We start from the raw sequence: 18,302 nt of genomic DNA on the forward strand, positions 1-18,302 counted from the left end.
TCAAAGTTCTTTGGAACAAATCATGCCCTTTCTTGCTGAAAGGATGCAATGCTAAAGTGAACAGCAGTCCTTAGTTTAGTGACAAAGCAGTCACGCTTACAACCACAGTTATTGGTGATGCTGTCAAGGTTTCTGGGGTAGCTCAGAGATGTGTGTCCCTTTTTACCTCCCCAGCTGTAGCTTTACTCACTTTTCTGTTCCTTTGACTGTCCTTGAAGGGTTTTGTTTTTACCAGCACTGCCTCACTCTATTTTTTTCACTTTCATATCTCCAAGTTGCAAGTGGCATTCATCAGCTTTTCTATTTATGCTGCTTTCTGAAAACTCCAGCTGCTCTTGTGCTCTTGTTCTCTGCTCTTGTACCCCATTTTGATGCCATAGTCATGCCCATCCCTCTCTTTTCTATCTTGTTGTTTGAGCGGTTGGGCCGGTGGTTCTTCCCGGCGGTGAAGGGAAGCCCTGCATCCCCCTTCTCTGGCCCAGGAGTGCGGCATGGCCGCTTCTGAGCGTCTGCCCTCCCTCCTTGCCTGCTCTCTCCCTCAGGCGTGGAGAAAAGCTTGCCCTGCCCTCGCCGTGGAGGATGTTTTGTTGCTGCAGGTTCCAGTGAGGGTCTCCTGGTGCTAGCAGCAGGAGGAAGGGATTGCAAACTACTTGAATGGTTGGTTGGGGGGCTTTTTGCTTGGAAAAAACTATTGTTTCTCATTCTTCACCTTCCCCAGGCAGCACCGTGGCTGCCAGGCCTGTTTTAGACTCCCGGCCTAGGCCTGACCTCTTGACCCGGGCGGGGCGGCTGCCGCCGCCTCTCGCCGCCCCGCCCCCGGGCCGTGCCACGACAGCCCTTTAAGGCAGGCCGGGGCTCAGCCCGTGAGTGACGCCACCGCGTACCCTATAGCCGGAGAGCCGGTCCCGCCTCCGGAGCGGCTCAGCCAATAGGAGCAGGGCGGGGGCGAGCCCTGTGCCGTCCACCGCCCGTGTTTCCCTTCCGCTGTTAAAGGAGACGCGTCGCTGCGGGGGCTGCCGAGCGGGCGGGGGAGCGGCCGGCCCCTTTAAACTATGCGCGCGGCGCGCGGGCGACCATGCAATGGCGGTCGCTGGTGCTGGGGCTGCTGCTGCTGAGGTTGGGGCTGCAGGCGCTGCTGGCGCTGCTGCCCGCGCTGGCGCCGGGCCTCTGTCTGCGCCGCCGCTTCCCCTTCCCCTTCCCGCCGCCGCCCGCCGCCCTCAGCCCGCCCGCCGCCGGCTCCTCGCACTGGGGCTCGCTGCTGCGGCGGGGCGGGGGGGCGGCGGCGGTGGTCGGGGCGGGGGACGAGTACGAGCGGCGGTACAGCGGCGCCTTCCCGCCGCAGCTGCGGGCCCGGCTGCGCGACGCCGCCCGCGGTATGTTCGTCTTCGGCTACGACAGCTACATGCAGCACGCCTTCCCCCGCGACGAGCTCGATCCCCTCCACTGCCGCGGCCGCGGCCCCGACCGACACGACCCGTGAGTCGCCGGGCTTTCGGGGTGTGTGTGTGTGGGGGGGGGGGTGTGTCGAGGACGGGGCCAGGCCCGGGGCCTGACGCTCGGTTCTGCTTCTTCCAGCTCTAACCTCAACATCAACGACGTCCTGGGAAACTACTCGCTGACGCTGATCGACGCTCTGGACACGCTGGCGGTGAGTCCTTGAGAGGACACACACACCCGTCTAAAACCTGCTCAGCCCCGTCTTAGCTAAGCCCCCCCGCTCGGGGGTTCTGGAGGGAAGAGTTTGGTGCGTCCAGCTGCGAGCGCGGTGCTTTGCTGCACGGGAGGGCTGCGGGGTTGCTGCATCGCCCCGTTAAATTTGATCAAGAGGGAAATTCAGGAGGGTCGTGTCGGCAGCTGGAGTGAACAAAATTAGTTTGAAGGTGCATTGATATAGCTGGGATGTATTGCCAAACAGTAATTCTCCTGCTAATTAAACTCCGAAAGCAGTGACTTAGTAGGAGATGGATGTTAATGTCTGGAAGGCTGAAGTCAGTTGATGAGAGGCTTCAAGAGATGAGAAACCCCAGATGCTCTTGAACATCCACGAGTCTTACTTGCTCTGTTGTCAGTCTGGCCCTTGGCAGTGAAACGGGTGCCTGTTGCAATTCTCCAGGTGGTTTATTCCCAACCCTGGTGTGGGAAACCGGGAATGAAGGCTCTCTCTCGGGCACAGAGCTTCGTTTAGAAGGGCTGTGAAGCTGCAGGTCTCAGCTGTGCGATGGGTGGAGTGAGGTGGGAGCGTGGTCATGAGGTGTCACCTCGACGGCAGGCAGCGTGCTGGAACAGGCTTTGAAGGAAGGAGTTAAAGGGGAAAATGAGGATGTAGTACAGCATTAACTTAGTCAGTGTGCACTTGAAGATGGGTCTTGATAGGTTCAGCTGCCCTGGTACTGAACAACACTGATACTGTCCCTTGCTCTGAGGTTGAACTTACAACCACAGTAGATGTGATATCCTGAATCAGCTCTGTATTTAAAAAAAAAAAACCAACCAAACAAAAAAAACCCTACAAAGAAGCTAGTGGAGCTGAAGAAGAGGGGTACTTCGTCCAGAAACTTGGTGAGAAGTTGAAGGAAGACGGCAACAGGAAGTTTCAAACTGGAGGTAGTTACTCCGCAGTGTTTCCCAAGGACCTGCCACGGGCCCAGTGCTGTTTAGTCTTCGTGTGTTAAAGCAAAAAGGCAGGTGAGATGATACTGTGGGGAACTAATTTAAATTGTGGTGACCTTCAGCAATATGAAGTAAAAAGTCTAATAGTTTGTAAGTGAGAGGTTATTAAATCTTTCACTTCTGAGGAGAAGGTGGTGCTGGGGGTGTATGCTGGCTAACAGCTGGATCATAAGCCAGCAGTGTTACACATGCAGGGAAGGATGAGAGTACTTGGAGATGTATCAGCAGAGATTTCCAGAACAGACAGAGGAAATTTTGGAGATCTTCTCCAAGGCTCAGGTGAGATCTCTTGCAGGATATTGCCATCACTCTGGTATTCAGGAAGGGTGGATTTGAACTGGGGCATGCATGGGTTGCTGAGAGATATGTCAGGAGGAGAGTTTGTCTCACTCAAGGTGACTGTAAGAGCTCTGATTGTTTTGCTTGGCACAGAAGGCCTGACCAACACACAAATCTGTATGAAGAGAGGTGAAAGGAAGGAGAGGAAAAAGCTGTAAAGCTGTTTCTCGCCTACTAAAATAGGCCATCATATGCATTTCTGATAAAAATTTGAAGATAATGTCAGAAGCAACTCAGTTTTATGTTAGTAGTACCAGTAGTATGGAATCATGGAGAAGAGCCCCTTCCTTGAAGTCCTTATTTAGAGACTCCCTTAGGTTTCATTAGCCTCATTTTTGCAGGCAGGGCAGATTCTTGGCCTTCTGGAGTGTCAGGGCTCATTGATGCAGTGGGTCCGTTGTGTGTTTCTCTTCTCTCATGCAGAAGGTGGTGCATGCAAGGCCTGTATGTGCGCTTCAGGTTATAAAATACTTCTCATTGCTACAATGGAATTGCAGCTCTGTGGTGAGGAGCTTTCAGCTGTTTGACTGAACATGGCAGTAATGAACAGAACTGAAAGCAGGAAGCGAGGAGAACGTTAGTTTTAACTGAAACAGCAGTTGGATCTGGGCTACATGGCTGATGGTGTGTTGGCTAAACAGTTGCCTTCCTGTCCTCATTCACCTGTGGCTCAGTGTCCTATCCATACTTTTTGGGGCAGTACATAACTTTTCTTTCTCAAAAAGAAGACTTCTGGTTCCTAGAGTCTCTTGTGTTTCAGAAGCTTCTGCATGGAAGAAGCCAGTTTTGCTCTTCGTCTGCTCAAATCAAGCATGTGAATGCTTTTCCCACTAGGTCTGGGTAATGGAAAGAGCAGACTGGCTGGCATGTGGTGTTTTGATGGTTAAAGAGCTCGACAGGTTCCCTGTACACCCAGCCTTATCATGAACTTGTGCAAGCGAGAACCTGTGTTTTCCTTCCACATTCCTGCTTCTTTGCAGCTGGGGCTGAATTTATGTCTCTCTCTGAATGTAGTGGAAATCAGTTGCTAAGATATACCTAAAAAACTGGTGTAGGGGAGTTCCTGGGCCTGGCATGCAGCGTTGAGTCAAAAGCGCAAAAGCTTGGACTCCCCTGGTCAAATAAATGTCAAATCAGACTTCGTTGTTCTGCAAGTTGTGTGACCTTTTAAGCTAAACTTATCTCTTAAACTGATAGTTTAAGCAGTTAAAACACTCCGTGTTTTAGATCTTTAGAGTTTTTAGACTCCTGCTCTAGGACATCAACCACAAGGCTGATGTTGGGTGTGGAAAGAGTACCTGAGTGCATAGATTAGTAAAACAGACAAAAATATATCCTTGTGGCTTTTGCTGTTTTAACATACTTTTTTTTAAAAATGCACTTTTACATGTCAGCAGGATGGGTAACTTCCTGGAAGGTCTTTTTAGCATGAGCTTGAAGTACTCTGTTCTGTATCTAGTTACTACAACTGTTGGTCTGTGAACTTAACATTCTCTTCCCCAACCCTCTTCTGAAGCAACAATTAGACAAAATGGCTTTGTTTTTATGTAAAAGGTAATGGGAAACTCCTCAGAATTCCAGAAAGCAGTGAAGTTGGTGATTGACACAGTTTCATTTGATAAAGACTCAACGGTCCAAGTTTTTGAGGCAACAATCAGGTACGTTGCTCTAGGTTTCTATTGTTAAATCAGTAATAAGGTTAAAGATTTGGTGTGCATATACAGGAGAACCAAAGTAAAATCATTGATGTCTTTGGGCTTTATTCCATAGTTGTTCTTTGAGTAAGTTGTTTTTTTACTTTTTATGAAAATATTCTATGCTTTCATAATTAAAGCAATTCTAGTCAGTTGCATGTGTCTTGAAGCAGTGATATAATGGTAGTTTCAACTGTGTTTGGCTTGCAGACTGCTACGTTTTTGTTGTTGCTCTTGCAGCTGATAGGTTTTCCCTTCTTTTGTTTTGTTCCACGGACCTTTTGCTTGCTTTCACTTTTGTTTTAGATGAAAAACAGTCCCGTCTGTCTTGGAGATGAGTTTGAGATACTGTCTGATTTCAAATGGCTTAATTTTCTGAATGTCTTAGTGTTTATTCAACTGCTGCTTCACTTGGCTAGGCTTTCTTTTTTCTGAATAGTAAGTTTATATAACAACCTTACTGCCATTTGCAGGGGCAAGGAGGTCTTCACTTGTAAATAGATGTGGTATGTTGTAAGGAGCTACTAGGTTAGGTAAATTTTGCAGAACTGGATTTTGGGATTACTGTGGGTGACAAACAATGTGACTTCTAGATGTTTTCACTACCGGTGGGGAGAAAAGCAGATCTCCTTCTGTAGGGCCTGTAAGGTACACAAAGTAATGCTTCTGTTAAACATGGTACTGGTAAGGGTTAGCTGAAGAACTAGGTTCAGATCAGATTTAAAAATTGAAGATCTTTTCCTTTTCCCATTAGGGTTTTGGGAAGTCTGCTTTCTGCCCACATAATAATTACAGATACCAAACAGCCTTTTGGTGATATGACCATTAAGGATTATGACAATGAATTGTTGCATATGGCTCATGACCTAGCAGTGAGACTGCTTCCAGCCTTTGAGAACACCAAAACTGGAATTCCATATCCTCGGGTAAGTGAGCACACCAACACAGTGGGGAAATAATGTAAAAGTTGTAATTCACCTGTCCTGCAACTCTCATTCTGTGCCCTGCGTGTGCACTTGGGGTATTGAACCTGCTCTAAGTTACATTAAAATGGTGTGGGAGGAACTGGGCTGTTACGGTGACATGGACAATGTGTAAGTTGCTCCTTATGTCTACTAAATGTTTTCTTTAGGCTGTTTTTTTCACTCTGTGTGTATTGTTCCTTATGGGTCATTTGTTTCTGTGCTGTTTGGCTGGAATGTGCCCTGCTTTATTCCTAGATATCATGCAGCAACAAACAATGCTGTCATTAAGGTTAACAAGAAACACTGTAAAGGCAAATAGTTTAGGAAAGTGACTTCACTGGTGACTCAGTACTAAGATAATTGTGATAAAATAAAACTCATCTAAAATATTTGTTATACTGGGCTTGGAATTTGTAATTTTCTTGAATACTGCTGAGTGAGTACTCAAGAATACTGCGGTATTCTTGAATACTGTGTCCTCTTGTTTTAGGCAGATGCAGTTTGCAAGGAGAAGGATGTCAGTTCTAGTGGAACAACTCTGAACTATAAAACTACTTAGCACTTTGCCTGACTACTTTTAATTTCTGGAAACAGCAGCACTGCTTTTCCTCCAGACCTGTCAGCCTGTAGAAACATGAACTTTCACTTCTGTTCAGAGTCTGGTAAAGCACTTGGGGGTGGTGTAACTTCCCTTTAGCATTTTGTTCTGTGGGGAAGTTGAGGAGCACTCACTGGGGAAACTCTTGGTTTCAAGTGCACTAAATGAGGGGAAGCAGTACTTGCATCACCCTTGGAAGAACATGAATGTCTAGTAGAAATGATGAAAAAGTGGATTGAAATTTGGAAGGAATAGCAAGTATAAGAGTAGCAAGATTAGAATTGCCCATCTTGAGTATGATGGTACAAAGTTGGAAGATGAGTTTCAGGAATTCTTCAGGAAGGCTTTTTGACCGAGCAACGATATGCTGGCTTTCTAACTATATACACATTGTACACTTTATATTACAAAAACTAATAAAAAGCCTTTCTAATAAATATGAGATTGCAGATGAGAGCGCAGCTGTATGAGGTGCAGCCTGCCTTCTCGCTGTTAGCACTCTCTCTACCTGCTTCACAGGTCAATCTGAAGAAGGGGGTACCTCCAGACAGCAATAACGAAACTTGTACTGCAGGCGCCGGCTCCTTGCTGGTGGAGTTTGGTATCCTTAGCAGGCTGCTTGGCGATTCCACGTTTGAATGGGTGGCCAGGAGAGCTGTCAAAGCACTCTGGAGTCTCAGGAACAATAACACCGGACTGCTAGGTAATCTCTTCTGAGGTGATGCTGTAGTGACTGGCTCTGTGCTTTAACCTGCCTCAGTCTCCTGTAGTAGAGTGCAATCATGCTACAGGTTTCTTTCATGTATCATAAAGTTTGTTGATCTGCTTCCTCTGTAGCTGTGTACACTCTTCCTGTGTACTCATAGTTTCTGTTGACAAAATGGCACTTGTAATTTTATAACAAAAGTGGAGTATCTGAATGACTTCTTAGGGCACAGGTTTCCAAGGACAGATTTTTCATGGAACTGGGGAACGAAACTGAAGTTCTTGCATTTGTATCCTCATTAATATAATTTAGATTGGCAAAAGACTAAAAGTACTTAAAAATCTGCATGTGTGTGCTGTGTTCCTTGGATGAATGCACTGTAACACTTTATCCTGATAGTAATCATTCCTCCCTAAGACTTTTTGAAGATGTAAGTTTTCTAAGTTCTGGTTCTTGATTATTTTTCTCTGATGTACTTGGCAACTTTAAACTTTTTGTCTGTTCTGAAAGGAAATGTTGTGAATATTCAAACTGGCCATTGGGTTGGAAAGCAGAGTGGCTTGGGAGCAGGGTCGGATTCGTTCTATGAATACCTTCTGAAGTCTTACATCCTCTTTGGAGAAAAGGAAGACCTGGAGATGTTCAATGATGCTTATCGGAACATTCAGAACCACTTAAGAAGAGGGTATGTTATTTCATATGGGTGTCAATTCCTTAAGCAATGAGTACTCCGGCAAGATATGAGAGATTGTATAGTGTTTTGTGTCACACTTCAGAAAATCCGTGTTCTCTTTTTTTCTTTAAAAACCAAAATCTTATTTCCGTGATAGTCACTGTGGAAATAAATTTTAACGTTCCATTCACTACTTAGTCAACTGATCTGAATAGCATTATTGATGCAAAGAAGCTAAACTGGTTACCGTCCAAGTTAGTAAATGTTAGACTGAGAGAAGGCTGTAGAACTGCAAAGGAAATGTATTAAATTGGCTGGTTTAGTACTTCTTAAGGCCTGATTTTACCTAGCATGACCTTTTGGTAGAGAGTCTGCTGACAACTTCAGGATATGATGTACATACCTTTATGAATTAATTTTTCTGAAAGTATGACTGACATTTTGGTTCTTTTCAAAACGGCTTTGAGCCTATCGCGACAAATCCGTGGCTCATTCTCTTTGCTGGTGGCAGTGCTGTAAAATGAAACATGCATTGTGTTCTTGTAAAACAGTGAATATTTACATGTGCTTATTGTTACTTGGCAGTCGAGAAGCTTGCAATGAAGGTGAAGGTGACCCTCCTTTGTACGTTAATGTAAACATGTTCACAGGACAGCTGATGAACACATGGATTGACTCTTTGCAAGCCTTTTTTCCTGGACTACAGGTAAACTTGCATTCTGTTAAGGACTGAACACTGCAGTAGAAGGGTGTCAGAAAGGCTCATTCTAATTCTAGGCTGTGAATGAGTGTGAGCATCTCTTCTGAGATGAGCTTCAACCTGCAGGTTTACATCTGGCTGCTTTGATAAGACGATCTTAGGGCAGTTCAGCTTCTGCATCAGCATAACAATATTGGAAGGCCTGGCCTCCTCTCTGTTAGACTTGAGATACTTCTTCACTTTTCTCATTTAACCTCAGCATTTGTATACCGTGCTGTGAGGCTGAGCTCACTGAAGCTTTTAGTGTGAAGGAATTAATACATTAGCTTTGTTTTTTGTGGTGGTTTTTTTTTATTTTTGGTATCCCCTTAGGAGGGGAGTGTTTTATTACTTGGCATGTTCTTAAACAGAGCAGAAAGCAATTTGCTGGCTTGCAGTATTAAGTGTGCATGTTTATGGCTGCTGTTCTGCCTAGGTATTGATAGGAGATGTGGAAGATGCTATTTGTCTCCATGCTTTTTATTATGCCATATGGAAACGATACGGAGCTCTCCCAGAAAGATACAACTGGCAATTGCAAGCACCGGATGTTCCCTTTTATCCCCTGAGGCCAGAGTTAGTGGAGTCCACATATCTTCTTTATCAGGTACTTGACTTTTCTCAGCTTACAGCTCATGTTTTGGCAAAAATGTTTTTGTTCAGAAAGTCCCTTTTTCTACCTCTAGCCCCTGGCCTGCTAAAATTTGGTGCCTGAGGATCTGCCTGTTCTTATATGGAGTTCTCTGTTTAAGCACTAGATTGTTATGCAATGCAGTTGCTATGTTTGCTTAAAAAAATAGCCTTTTTTATAAGACAGACAAAAATGAGACTAAACAACCTTCTGAAAAAATAGCTCAGATTTGTACAAGGTAGAGACTTGTGACTTCTTAATAGAAGTTGTTGAAGTAAATGTAATAGCGTTCCTTGCTATATTGTCTAGGCACAATCTCCAACTGGCAGAAGACACAGTAAACTAAAATAACTTTCTGGCTGCAAGAAAGCTATCAAGGAGTTTGAATTTACTACAAGTTTTATTAGGATTTGCACTAATGCAAATGTGAGAAGCTTGCACAGAGTAATCTAAGTCATGTTCCTATAAAGATAAGTTTACTGCAATACATGAGAATCTGATACTAGTAGGCCTTTGTTGTAAGTGTTATCTTTACAAGATTTTGAAATTGCTGGCTCTAACTTTTGTCTGTCTTCCTTTAGGCCACAAAGAACCCATTTTACCTTCACGTGGGAATGGATATTCTTCAGAGTTTGGAAAAATATACAAAAGCAAAGTCAGTCTTCAATGTTCTTTGTCTTCTTTCACTGCTCTATGCATATATTTTATTATATAAATATTATATAGAATTCAATCTGCCAGATGTAGGTAAACCAGAAAACCCAACCCTCCATAAAAGCCGCAAGTGAAGATTGATTTATTGAGCTATTCTTTCTTTCTCATCTGAAAATGAAGTTATAGTCCAATGACAACTTTATGCCTTCAGCATTTTATAACTGCCTTTTAAAATGCATTGTTGGTGATCAGTTGCTAAAAACTGGTAAAAGTAGTAGGTTGGTTTTTTTTCTATGGATCCTGCAAGAATATTTCTAACCTCATGGGCCCAGGGTGTTTAACTAAACTGGAGGGACGGCCTCTGAGAGATGCTGTTTCATATCAACTTTCTTCTCAAGACAGTTACTATGAATTCTGGCTGTAATACCGAGTATCTGAACTTCTTGCAAGACTCAGGGAGGATAGTGAATTTTTTATTCAACTATTGGTATTTACTGATTTTGTAGACAAGTCTGTACTAACCATAGGACAGTATAAATCAGTGCCATTCTGCAGTTAAGTGGGATTCAGGTGCTGTGTGGGGGTTGACTGAAAGAATTACAGTGCGCTGTGTGACAACTTGCAGCTTTGACATTTGTTAAGTGCTGGTGGGAGGGAAGAGTAGGTAGCTTGGGAAGAAACCTTTGCATGAGGCCAGGCTTCCGGGCCTGGGTTTCTCATGTGCTCAGCGTGGGGAAATAACCTATTTTGTGCAGGGTGCCTTTAGAGTAGCTTGCTTCTTTGAGAGACTCTTCATAAATCTGCACAATGGAATAGATGAACCACAAGGTCAATGATTACAGTCTCATCAGAATACCAGAAACCAGTAATCAGTGCTTACTTGTAAAAGAAACTTGTTTCATTTTAACTTCACCCCTGGTGACAGTTGGAATGGTCTGAAATTATGGAATAAGTAGGGAATGCTTTGAGATCAGAATGCATGGGAACTAAACCCAAACTAATCTTAAATCTTGCAGGTGTGGCTATGCCACATTACACCACGTTGTAGAGAAGACAAAGGAAGATCGAATGGAGAGCTTTTTTCTCAGTGAAACATGCAAATATTTGTACCTGGTACGTACATGTTCTTCATTTCAACGATACTCTCTTGCATGCGCTGTGCACAACCACAGCTCAGCGAGGAGACAGCACATTGCTAACTGGAAACTGTGCTGCGCTCTGGGGAAGAGAGGGGTTTAGGTATCAGAGTGTATCACAGAATGTGCTGCTGCTCTTCCTTCGACCCTTCCCTAATCTTGGAGATTTGGGCAGCTGCTGGTTGGAGAGCTGGCAGCTCTCTTGTGGGGGAGCTGGGAAGGAAAGGAAGCAAGACTGAAGGAAGTTACTGCTCAGCTCTGAGCTAAATTGCTGCTTGTAGCCATTTTGCAGCAGCCTCCAGTTTCTCCCCATCAGGGTTTGGCAGTCACAGGAGAAAGCATTGGAGCCAACACTGCTTAAGCTACTGTTCTCAATCTCCTTTAGTGTAGAAAAACAAATAAATCTGTGACTGAATGAAAACAGTGGATGCTGGCCTAGAAATGCCTGCATAGTGCAGCTTAGAAAAATAAGGGCAGTTTAAGTTATGTGAGAAGTTTTTCTTTTGCTTTTAACTGTTGAAATAAATCCCGTGCATTAAAACTGTTTATTTCCATTTGCTTTAACAGTAGTTGCCCATTTAGCACTAAAAGGTATGCTTTTTGTGTGATCCTTCAAATGCGTGAGTGCGTGCATTTTAACTTACTGTTGATGGGACATGAAGAATGTTGCACACATACTATAGCTGACTCTTCCATCTCTTGTTCAGCTGTTTGATGAAGAGAATCCACTGCATAAATCTGGAAATAAATATATGTTTACTACTGAGGGGCATATTGTGTCTGTGGATGAACGTTTTCGTAACTCGTTGTGGCAAGACATCCTCCCTGAAGAGGACAGCACAGAAAAAATTAAACCTAACGAATTAAAGGCAGTCAACTTCAGCTCTAATGTAAGGAATACACTGATTGTTCCTGGTTGTGTTGCTGGAGAAGGGATGTATGTTGAACTGGCCTAGGCAGTAGAAAAAGCCATTTGGAAATGTTACTTTAGAGCTCTGCAGTGTTTCCTTTATAAATGTCAAATATCTGAGAAGCTCCCCTGTGAAAAACACTTTCAGTAGTGGAATGAGTCGATTAGGATAATGTGAGAATGATTATGTTGAAGGTGAAACCTGTCCCCTTGTAAGTATTTTGCAGCAATTTGTTCTCTGTTAATTTATTTCCAATTATTTTTCCCTTCTCCTTTTCTTTGCCCTTAAAATTTACCAGTGTTGCTCTGATGGGGAAAGAGAAAAGCAGAGGGTCATTACAACAGCTTTTTTTCTTCAGAATGGTTTTGAGGCATGTAAAGGTGACCTTTTTTTAGCTAGGCATCAACTGAGTACAGAGCTATGGTTCCAGAGCCTATCACCAACCAAAACAGATATGTGTTTAATACAGAACAATTTTTTTTAATCTCTGCTAGTAGGTTCTAGTATGGTTCCTTTCCTCCTCCCCCCCAGTCCTGCAGAAAAAGAGCATTATTTTAAAAAACATTCACAGTTGTCATAGCGAAGGAAGTCTCAGTTGAATAACAAGCTGCAGCAGTTTGGCGTGTATTTGGAAGCTTGCAGCCTGCACTGAGGAAACACTCACTGTTCATTTATGTGGCTTGTGCTGTAAGTTTGCAGAGTGGGGGAGAATCAGGACTAAAAGTGCTTATTGGGTACAATTTTCTGTACTGGGAGGAAATCTGTGGTTACTGATCCTGAAATGCCTGCTAGATTACAGAGGGTATGGGATTGCCTGGTTTTGTATTTGAGTTCTTAAAAATACTCTCTTTTTGTTAACAGTGTAACAGAGTTCCTGATGAGAGGAGGTACTTGCTGCCATTGAAGAGTAACTACATGAGACAGATTGATCGAATGGTGGGCTTGATCTGAATCATTCTTCAGAGTAACTTCTATCATATGTCAGGAGGAGCATGGGATTTGGCTGTAGACATTCCTTTCCTCTTCAGCTACACACCTGCATATGCTAAGTCACTGGGGTATCCCCCATGCTTGTTAGTTTTCAATTATGGACATGAAGGGAGATCAAGTTCTCTTACAAGTTCCGTCTTCTGAACTGTGGTAACTCCATGTGCCACCTGAATAGAGATTTCTTGTTTTAAGACTTCCTATGAAAAATGTTGTTGCAAATGAAGGCTGAATATACTTTAAAAAAAAAAAAAATTGGCATGTGCCACTTAGCTACCTCTTTGTAGCTGTATTACAAATGTCCCTTTAGAAAAGGGTCTAGTATTTAATTTGAAATGATCTTGGGACTGGGGAAGGAATGGGAAAGTGCAATTTCTTACACCAAGTTTAATCATCTAATTATTCTGACTAGCAATACGCAATCTTAAGTACTACTCAGGTAGGAACCCACTGGTAATGGGTTTTACTGAAACAAAAACGCTCTATCTGGAATAGTATCTTGAAGAGGTAACTCCTGATCGTATAAAAAGCTATCGGTATAGTCATGATATCCCTCATATACAGGGTTGTATAGAACTGCACAGTCGCAAGAGCCTGTAGCTGCAGAGACCAGTAATAAAACATATCAGGTGCCTTTTTTTATAAGGGAATGGGGGGGAGGGAAGGGGAAATTGCAAAGCCATTCAGCTTTCCAAGCAGCTAACTTGATACAGCTTAGCTGAGCAGAAGTTCCAAAAGTTTTGTTGTTTGCCATGTTTCTAGTGCCTTTTCAGGAGAGATGCTGCTAAGAACTGGTATAACAGTACATGAAGAACAAACTATTGCGCATTCCTGACAGCGTTAATATGTTAGTGCCTTAAGTTTTCTTCACTAGCAGGAAAAACTGAGATTGCTTGGGAAGATGGATAAAGTATTTCTGATTAGCTGGTTACAAAATACAGTGGATCCCAAAGTAACTTAAAAAGTAACTTGCATATGAGATGACTTAGCTTATTTTTTTTTTTTTTTAAGATACTGGAAGAATATCAACTTCTGTGCTCATCCCAAAGAATATTTCTGGGCTGGATTTAATCTCTGTGTCGGTGCAGTTAGTAGAGGGGCTGCCTCTGCATCACCCTGGGGATGGAGTTGGTAAGAGGTCTGAGCCTGCAGTGTGGTGACTTCCTCCGCCACGAGACACGCTGCTACCTGCCTCTGTAAGGCGGTCATGGCTGCAGTGCTGTGCTGTACCTGTAAACTCTGCCTTCTGCTCCCAGTGAGGAATGGTGGGAGCCTGCTGTTTCTCCACCCCACCATCTTGAAATGCAGCTCAGATATGTTTAAGGCATAACTGGTGATGAACTTTCAGGAAAAAGGCAGTTAAATTCAGATAGGGCTGTTGAGGGATGAAAACAAACTGAGGCCAAAACAACTTATTCTAAATACAACAGGGTTTTTTTCAGTGACTCCCCATTGCTTACATGCTTTTTACTTTTGACTACAGTTGGAGTAGTTGAATGTTACTGTTGGGTTAGTTATTTTTAAATTAAGGCTTAAATATAAGGGCAAACTTGATCTGCTGTATTTTCACCTTCTTATAACAACATCGGTTTTTACAAACCATATGTTGCAACTCAAAACATTTCTAATAAATATGAAGTTAGTGCTGAAGAGGTTATTGTTTGAATCTTTTAGTATACAGATGCATCTCAGGGACTTCATTGTAGAATCTTCTATTCCGTGATAGTTGGATCTTGTATTCAGGAAAAAAAAAAAAAAAAAAATCCCATCTTCTTAGTCTTAATATGTGTGTTTTAATGGGGGAGAAGGGTTGAAGGAGGGAGAGGGAAATACATTAAGGTTTCTCAAAATGTTGCGACAGAATTGATTGCCTTGATGTTTGAGGCATCTGTCAATCCCAACTCCTGTAGAATTGGCTTTGCAAACCTATTGCTGGAATGTCTTAGTTCCCTATTTCAAAGCAAAACATAAATTCTAGGTGTTGAGATCCAAAGAGGTATTGGGAGAGGTTCAAGGTATAGCTTCTTAACCAGTAACCATTGTCTGGGCATGCAGGTGTGCTTCAGGTCATAAACACGTAAAGAAGTGGGGGAGGGCACATAAAGGGAGTGATTTCTGCCGACCGAGGGAGGCAGGAAGTAAAAATGTCTGGGCTTTCCGAAACGCTGCTGCTGGGCCAGATCTTCTCATTGCAGCTCTGAAATGAGAAGCGCTCAGTAGCGTGGAAGCCAAACGCAGCATTCCACAGCCAGCCATTTAAAATCATGGCGTGGCGGCTGCCGGGACAGCCGTTGCCCCGGGTGTATTGGTGGCTGCTTCTAGTAATGATTTTTCCCTGACTTGCAGTTGAGCCCTCTGAACGTTCATTATATACCTTGCCATCACCTCTCAGTGTTTTGTGCCTTCTGAAGCACCTGAACCCTGGTGAGGGTTCCAGCAGAGTGTTATGCACAGAAATCTGTTTCAGAGTTTTCCTCAGAGAATTACACGCCTATAACAAAGTTGCACAACTTGTTCTGCCACTGTGCTTTTCCCTCCCGTAGATTGCCAGAAATAGAGTGAGAGGTAGCTGTAGGATGGGATCAGTATGGGCAGGTATTGCAGCCCTTAGTGACTTGGGCTGTTAGTTACAGTGCCAAATAGGATATGGGTAGCTTCTCGTTAGGAACTGCATTGGAATTTGTGTTGCCAAGGTGATCTGACAGTCATCTTTCCATCAGAACAGTTTTTGGCTACAAGGAGACTGGTGCTGACTATGTAGTAAAAGGCTTTGTATTCTTTAAGAGGCCAATTTTTCTTCCTTTTTGTTTTAAAAATGCTTTGATACATTTTTACTCTGTAATGACAGGGCACGTGTTCTGCACTAAAATTAAAACTTTTGTATAAATCAATGATATCAAAATGAAATTGATAACACTGCTGGAATAACTTGCTGAAACAGACTTTTGTATGTCTTGGTATAATGTGCAATATCAATTTTTCCTAATTAAAAATGCAATGTATGCTTAATTGTTGTTTTTCCATGAAGTATTTAATTGGGAATGGGAAATTTTTAAGAGGACCAAATGCTCTTTCATGAAATGTCCTAAATTTTCAAAACTTAACTTAAATTTTACAAATCTGCATTAAAAAAATGGTATATTTGGCTGCTTTTATGTGTGTTTTTCTTACAGCATAGTTTTTGTAAGGCCATCCTGAAGCTTGCAGGTGATCTCCCAAAAGCAGGGAAAAGATAAATTTGAGTGTGTATACCTGATCTTTGCCATTCACCAGATGGGAAAACTTTAGCAGTTGAGGGTGACCTGGGAGTAGGGGTGAGTAAAGGAAAAATGTATCTGAAGTTTGTTCAAGCAGATTTGTGGCTGTTGTTCAAGTTCTCCATGACTTGGCCCATCTCAAGAGCTCAGCAAAGAACGTAACAGTTTTTTGTCTCCAAAGGTAACTTGGCTCCTTATTTGCCTTAGGCGTGGTTAGCTCAGGAACGCATAATCGAGGTGTGCAAGAAATAGCTTTTATTTTCCCTGGGGGAATGAGACTTCTCAACCATATCCTTGTGATAGCACACAAGATAAGTTAATGATTTGGAGAAGGGATTACTCTCTGGTGAGGGCTTTCTTGCCAGCTTCATCTGCCTTGGTTACTAGACATGAGATGCCTTCTTATGTGTGCTGGATTTTCATCTAATTAGGACGAGGGATGGCTGCTTACTGCTGGTAAATAAAATAACTACCCCACCTCCAAAACAAAAAGCTGCTTTCTTCTCCTCCCTGTCCTTTCATTTTCCCTGTGTGATGATTCGAGGGGCAGCCTGCGCTGAAAGCAGTGATGTGATGTGCAATGAAGAAATGAAGTGCGGTGGCATCAAGCTGTTGGCCACGTGAGCAGGTAGCTCAGTCTGAGTACTGACCTACCTGCTGGTGTTTCCTAATACCACCTTCTCCAAGTCGGGCTGTGAAGAACCAAGTGCAGGTGGGAATTTTGCACCTAGAACCTTGCTGGGCTCTTTCCAGTCTGTGGATAACTGTTCCGGGGAATAGCTCATGCTGTGTTTAAAAACAGGAATGTGGAAACAAGCTATCTTACCATCATTTTGATTTCTTTTCTTTTTTTTTTTTTCCTTCTCCTGGAGTCGTTTTCTCTTTGACATTATCTCTTCTGTTTCATAGTCCTGATTCAAAGGCTGTTGAAGCTGACGGGACATTTTCTGTTGATCAAACTCCAAGTTTAAGGGAAACATCTGTTGAACATTAGTGATTGGATTTTTGCAGTGTTTTTAAAGTTCCTCTGAGTTTTTAGATGATGATGTTTTTACCCATCTCATGCTACTTTTGCTGGGTTCAGACTTCTAAGTGTCAATTTTGAGTAAGTGGGCTGAAATCCTGATTTTGGGGAAAGAACCTGAGCTCAGATGTTTTCACTGTGGTTGCACATTTACTCGTGGTGTCACTGCCCTGAGCAGCTATTTGCTGTCTTTCCTTATCTTGTCTTGCTTCCTTATCTGCTGTCAGATGGTTGGTCGGTCAATGTGTTACAGCTCTGAAGTGGGACAGAGTGTTTTTATTGTAGTTTCTCTTAAGTCCACGTTTAAGAAAATACCGCAGAAGAGCCACTCTTCCCATTCTCAGTTTTGTGGCAGATTTGAGTACAGTAAGATTGTATGTTGATAAAAGATCTAGAGACCAAAAGTGTGTGTGAGAGCTCATTTTTTTTAGGGTATAATGCATCAGGCTAACCTAGTATTATGGCTAAAAAGAAGTGACAGTTTGTAGCTGTGGACAAAGGTCTCAGCTCGGGTTTCTGTGCATTTTGGCAACAGTGTTGTCGATCCGATCTGCTTCCACCAGAGACCACTCTTGTGCCACTGTTTGAAGCATTCGTATAGCAGCAAGACAACGGTAATATCTTGAAGGAGGAGTGTTGGAAAATGTAGTTTTATAACTTTGTGGAGCATTGCTTCTCCTTTGCAGGGGGCTGCAAAGTGTCAAGGAAAGGTGAGTGCTGAAGGCAGCGATACGTTGTGCTGCCAGCAGCCCGTCCCGGCCGCACCGTTCCCTCGTTGTGCTTCTCCCCGCCGGTGTGGAAAAATCATTTCTTCTAGTTCCTACAGGCATTTACCTTTGTCCTTGCTTGAAACTTCTTTTAGGGAGAAATTTTGTTTCGCTGATCATCTCTCGTATTGCTTATTCACCTAAAAGAGATCAGCAAGTGTTTGCTGAAAGCTGCTTCATACTACTTTTGTATTATTTGTTCCCCATTTAACTTATACTGATGAGAAGGCCATTTAACTGGAACGATTATATTGAAAAGCATCTTTTTTTTTCCCCAAAAAATAATGCAATTTCTGTTCCCTTAAATTTTGCATGGCTATAGAAGATGCCAGCTTGGGAGAGCTGCTCTAGCCTCATTAGCACAACTTGGCGTTCCAGTGATGAGAGGTGGTTGCTCCTATTTTCCAGGAGGAGACGGCAGGTTTGATTCTTAAAATAGTAACTCTGTGAGGTTCTATAAAGTCATTTTTTATTTAGGAAGTGCTAATAAGGGTGAAAAAGGTACCTGTATGTCCCAGCCCATAACTGATGAAGATGCACTGACCTCCTGC

General features: G+C 43.2%; 1 protein-coding gene across 2 annotated transcripts; it reads left to right on the forward strand.

The window, feature by feature from the left end:
• The first annotated feature begins 859 nt into the window (after positions 1 to 859).
• EDEM1 (ER degradation enhancing alpha-mannosidase like protein 1) lies at positions 860 to 15,848 on the forward strand. Of its 2 annotated transcripts, XM_074836093.1 has the most exons (13): positions 860 to 1,476; positions 1,576 to 1,648; positions 4,564 to 4,667; positions 5,458 to 5,629; positions 6,786 to 6,969; positions 7,483 to 7,657; positions 8,231 to 8,351; positions 8,821 to 8,991; positions 9,597 to 9,670; positions 10,686 to 10,782; positions 11,513 to 11,695; positions 12,578 to 12,652; positions 13,715 to 15,848. In XM_074836093.1, the coding sequence occupies exons 1-13, from the start codon at positions 1,076 to 1,078 to the stop codon at positions 13,772 to 13,774; spliced, it is 1,890 nt and encodes a 629-aa protein (XP_074692194.1). In that variant the 5' UTR covers positions 860 to 1,075; the 3' UTR covers positions 13,775 to 15,848. The 2 variants fall into 2 exon arrangements, with proteins under 2 accessions (XP_074692194.1, XP_074692195.1); XM_074836094.1 differs by having other exon boundaries at positions 861 to 1,476; positions 12,578 to 15,848.
• Positions 15,849 to 18,302: the final 2,454 nt, after the last annotated feature.

The sequence above is a fragment of the Strix aluco genome, chromosome 11 (assembly GCF_031877795.1).
Source record: "Strix aluco isolate bStrAlu1 chromosome 11, bStrAlu1.hap1, whole genome shotgun sequence".
In the NCBI taxonomy this organism is placed as follows: Eukaryota; Metazoa; Chordata; class Aves; order Strigiformes; family Strigidae; genus Strix; species Strix aluco.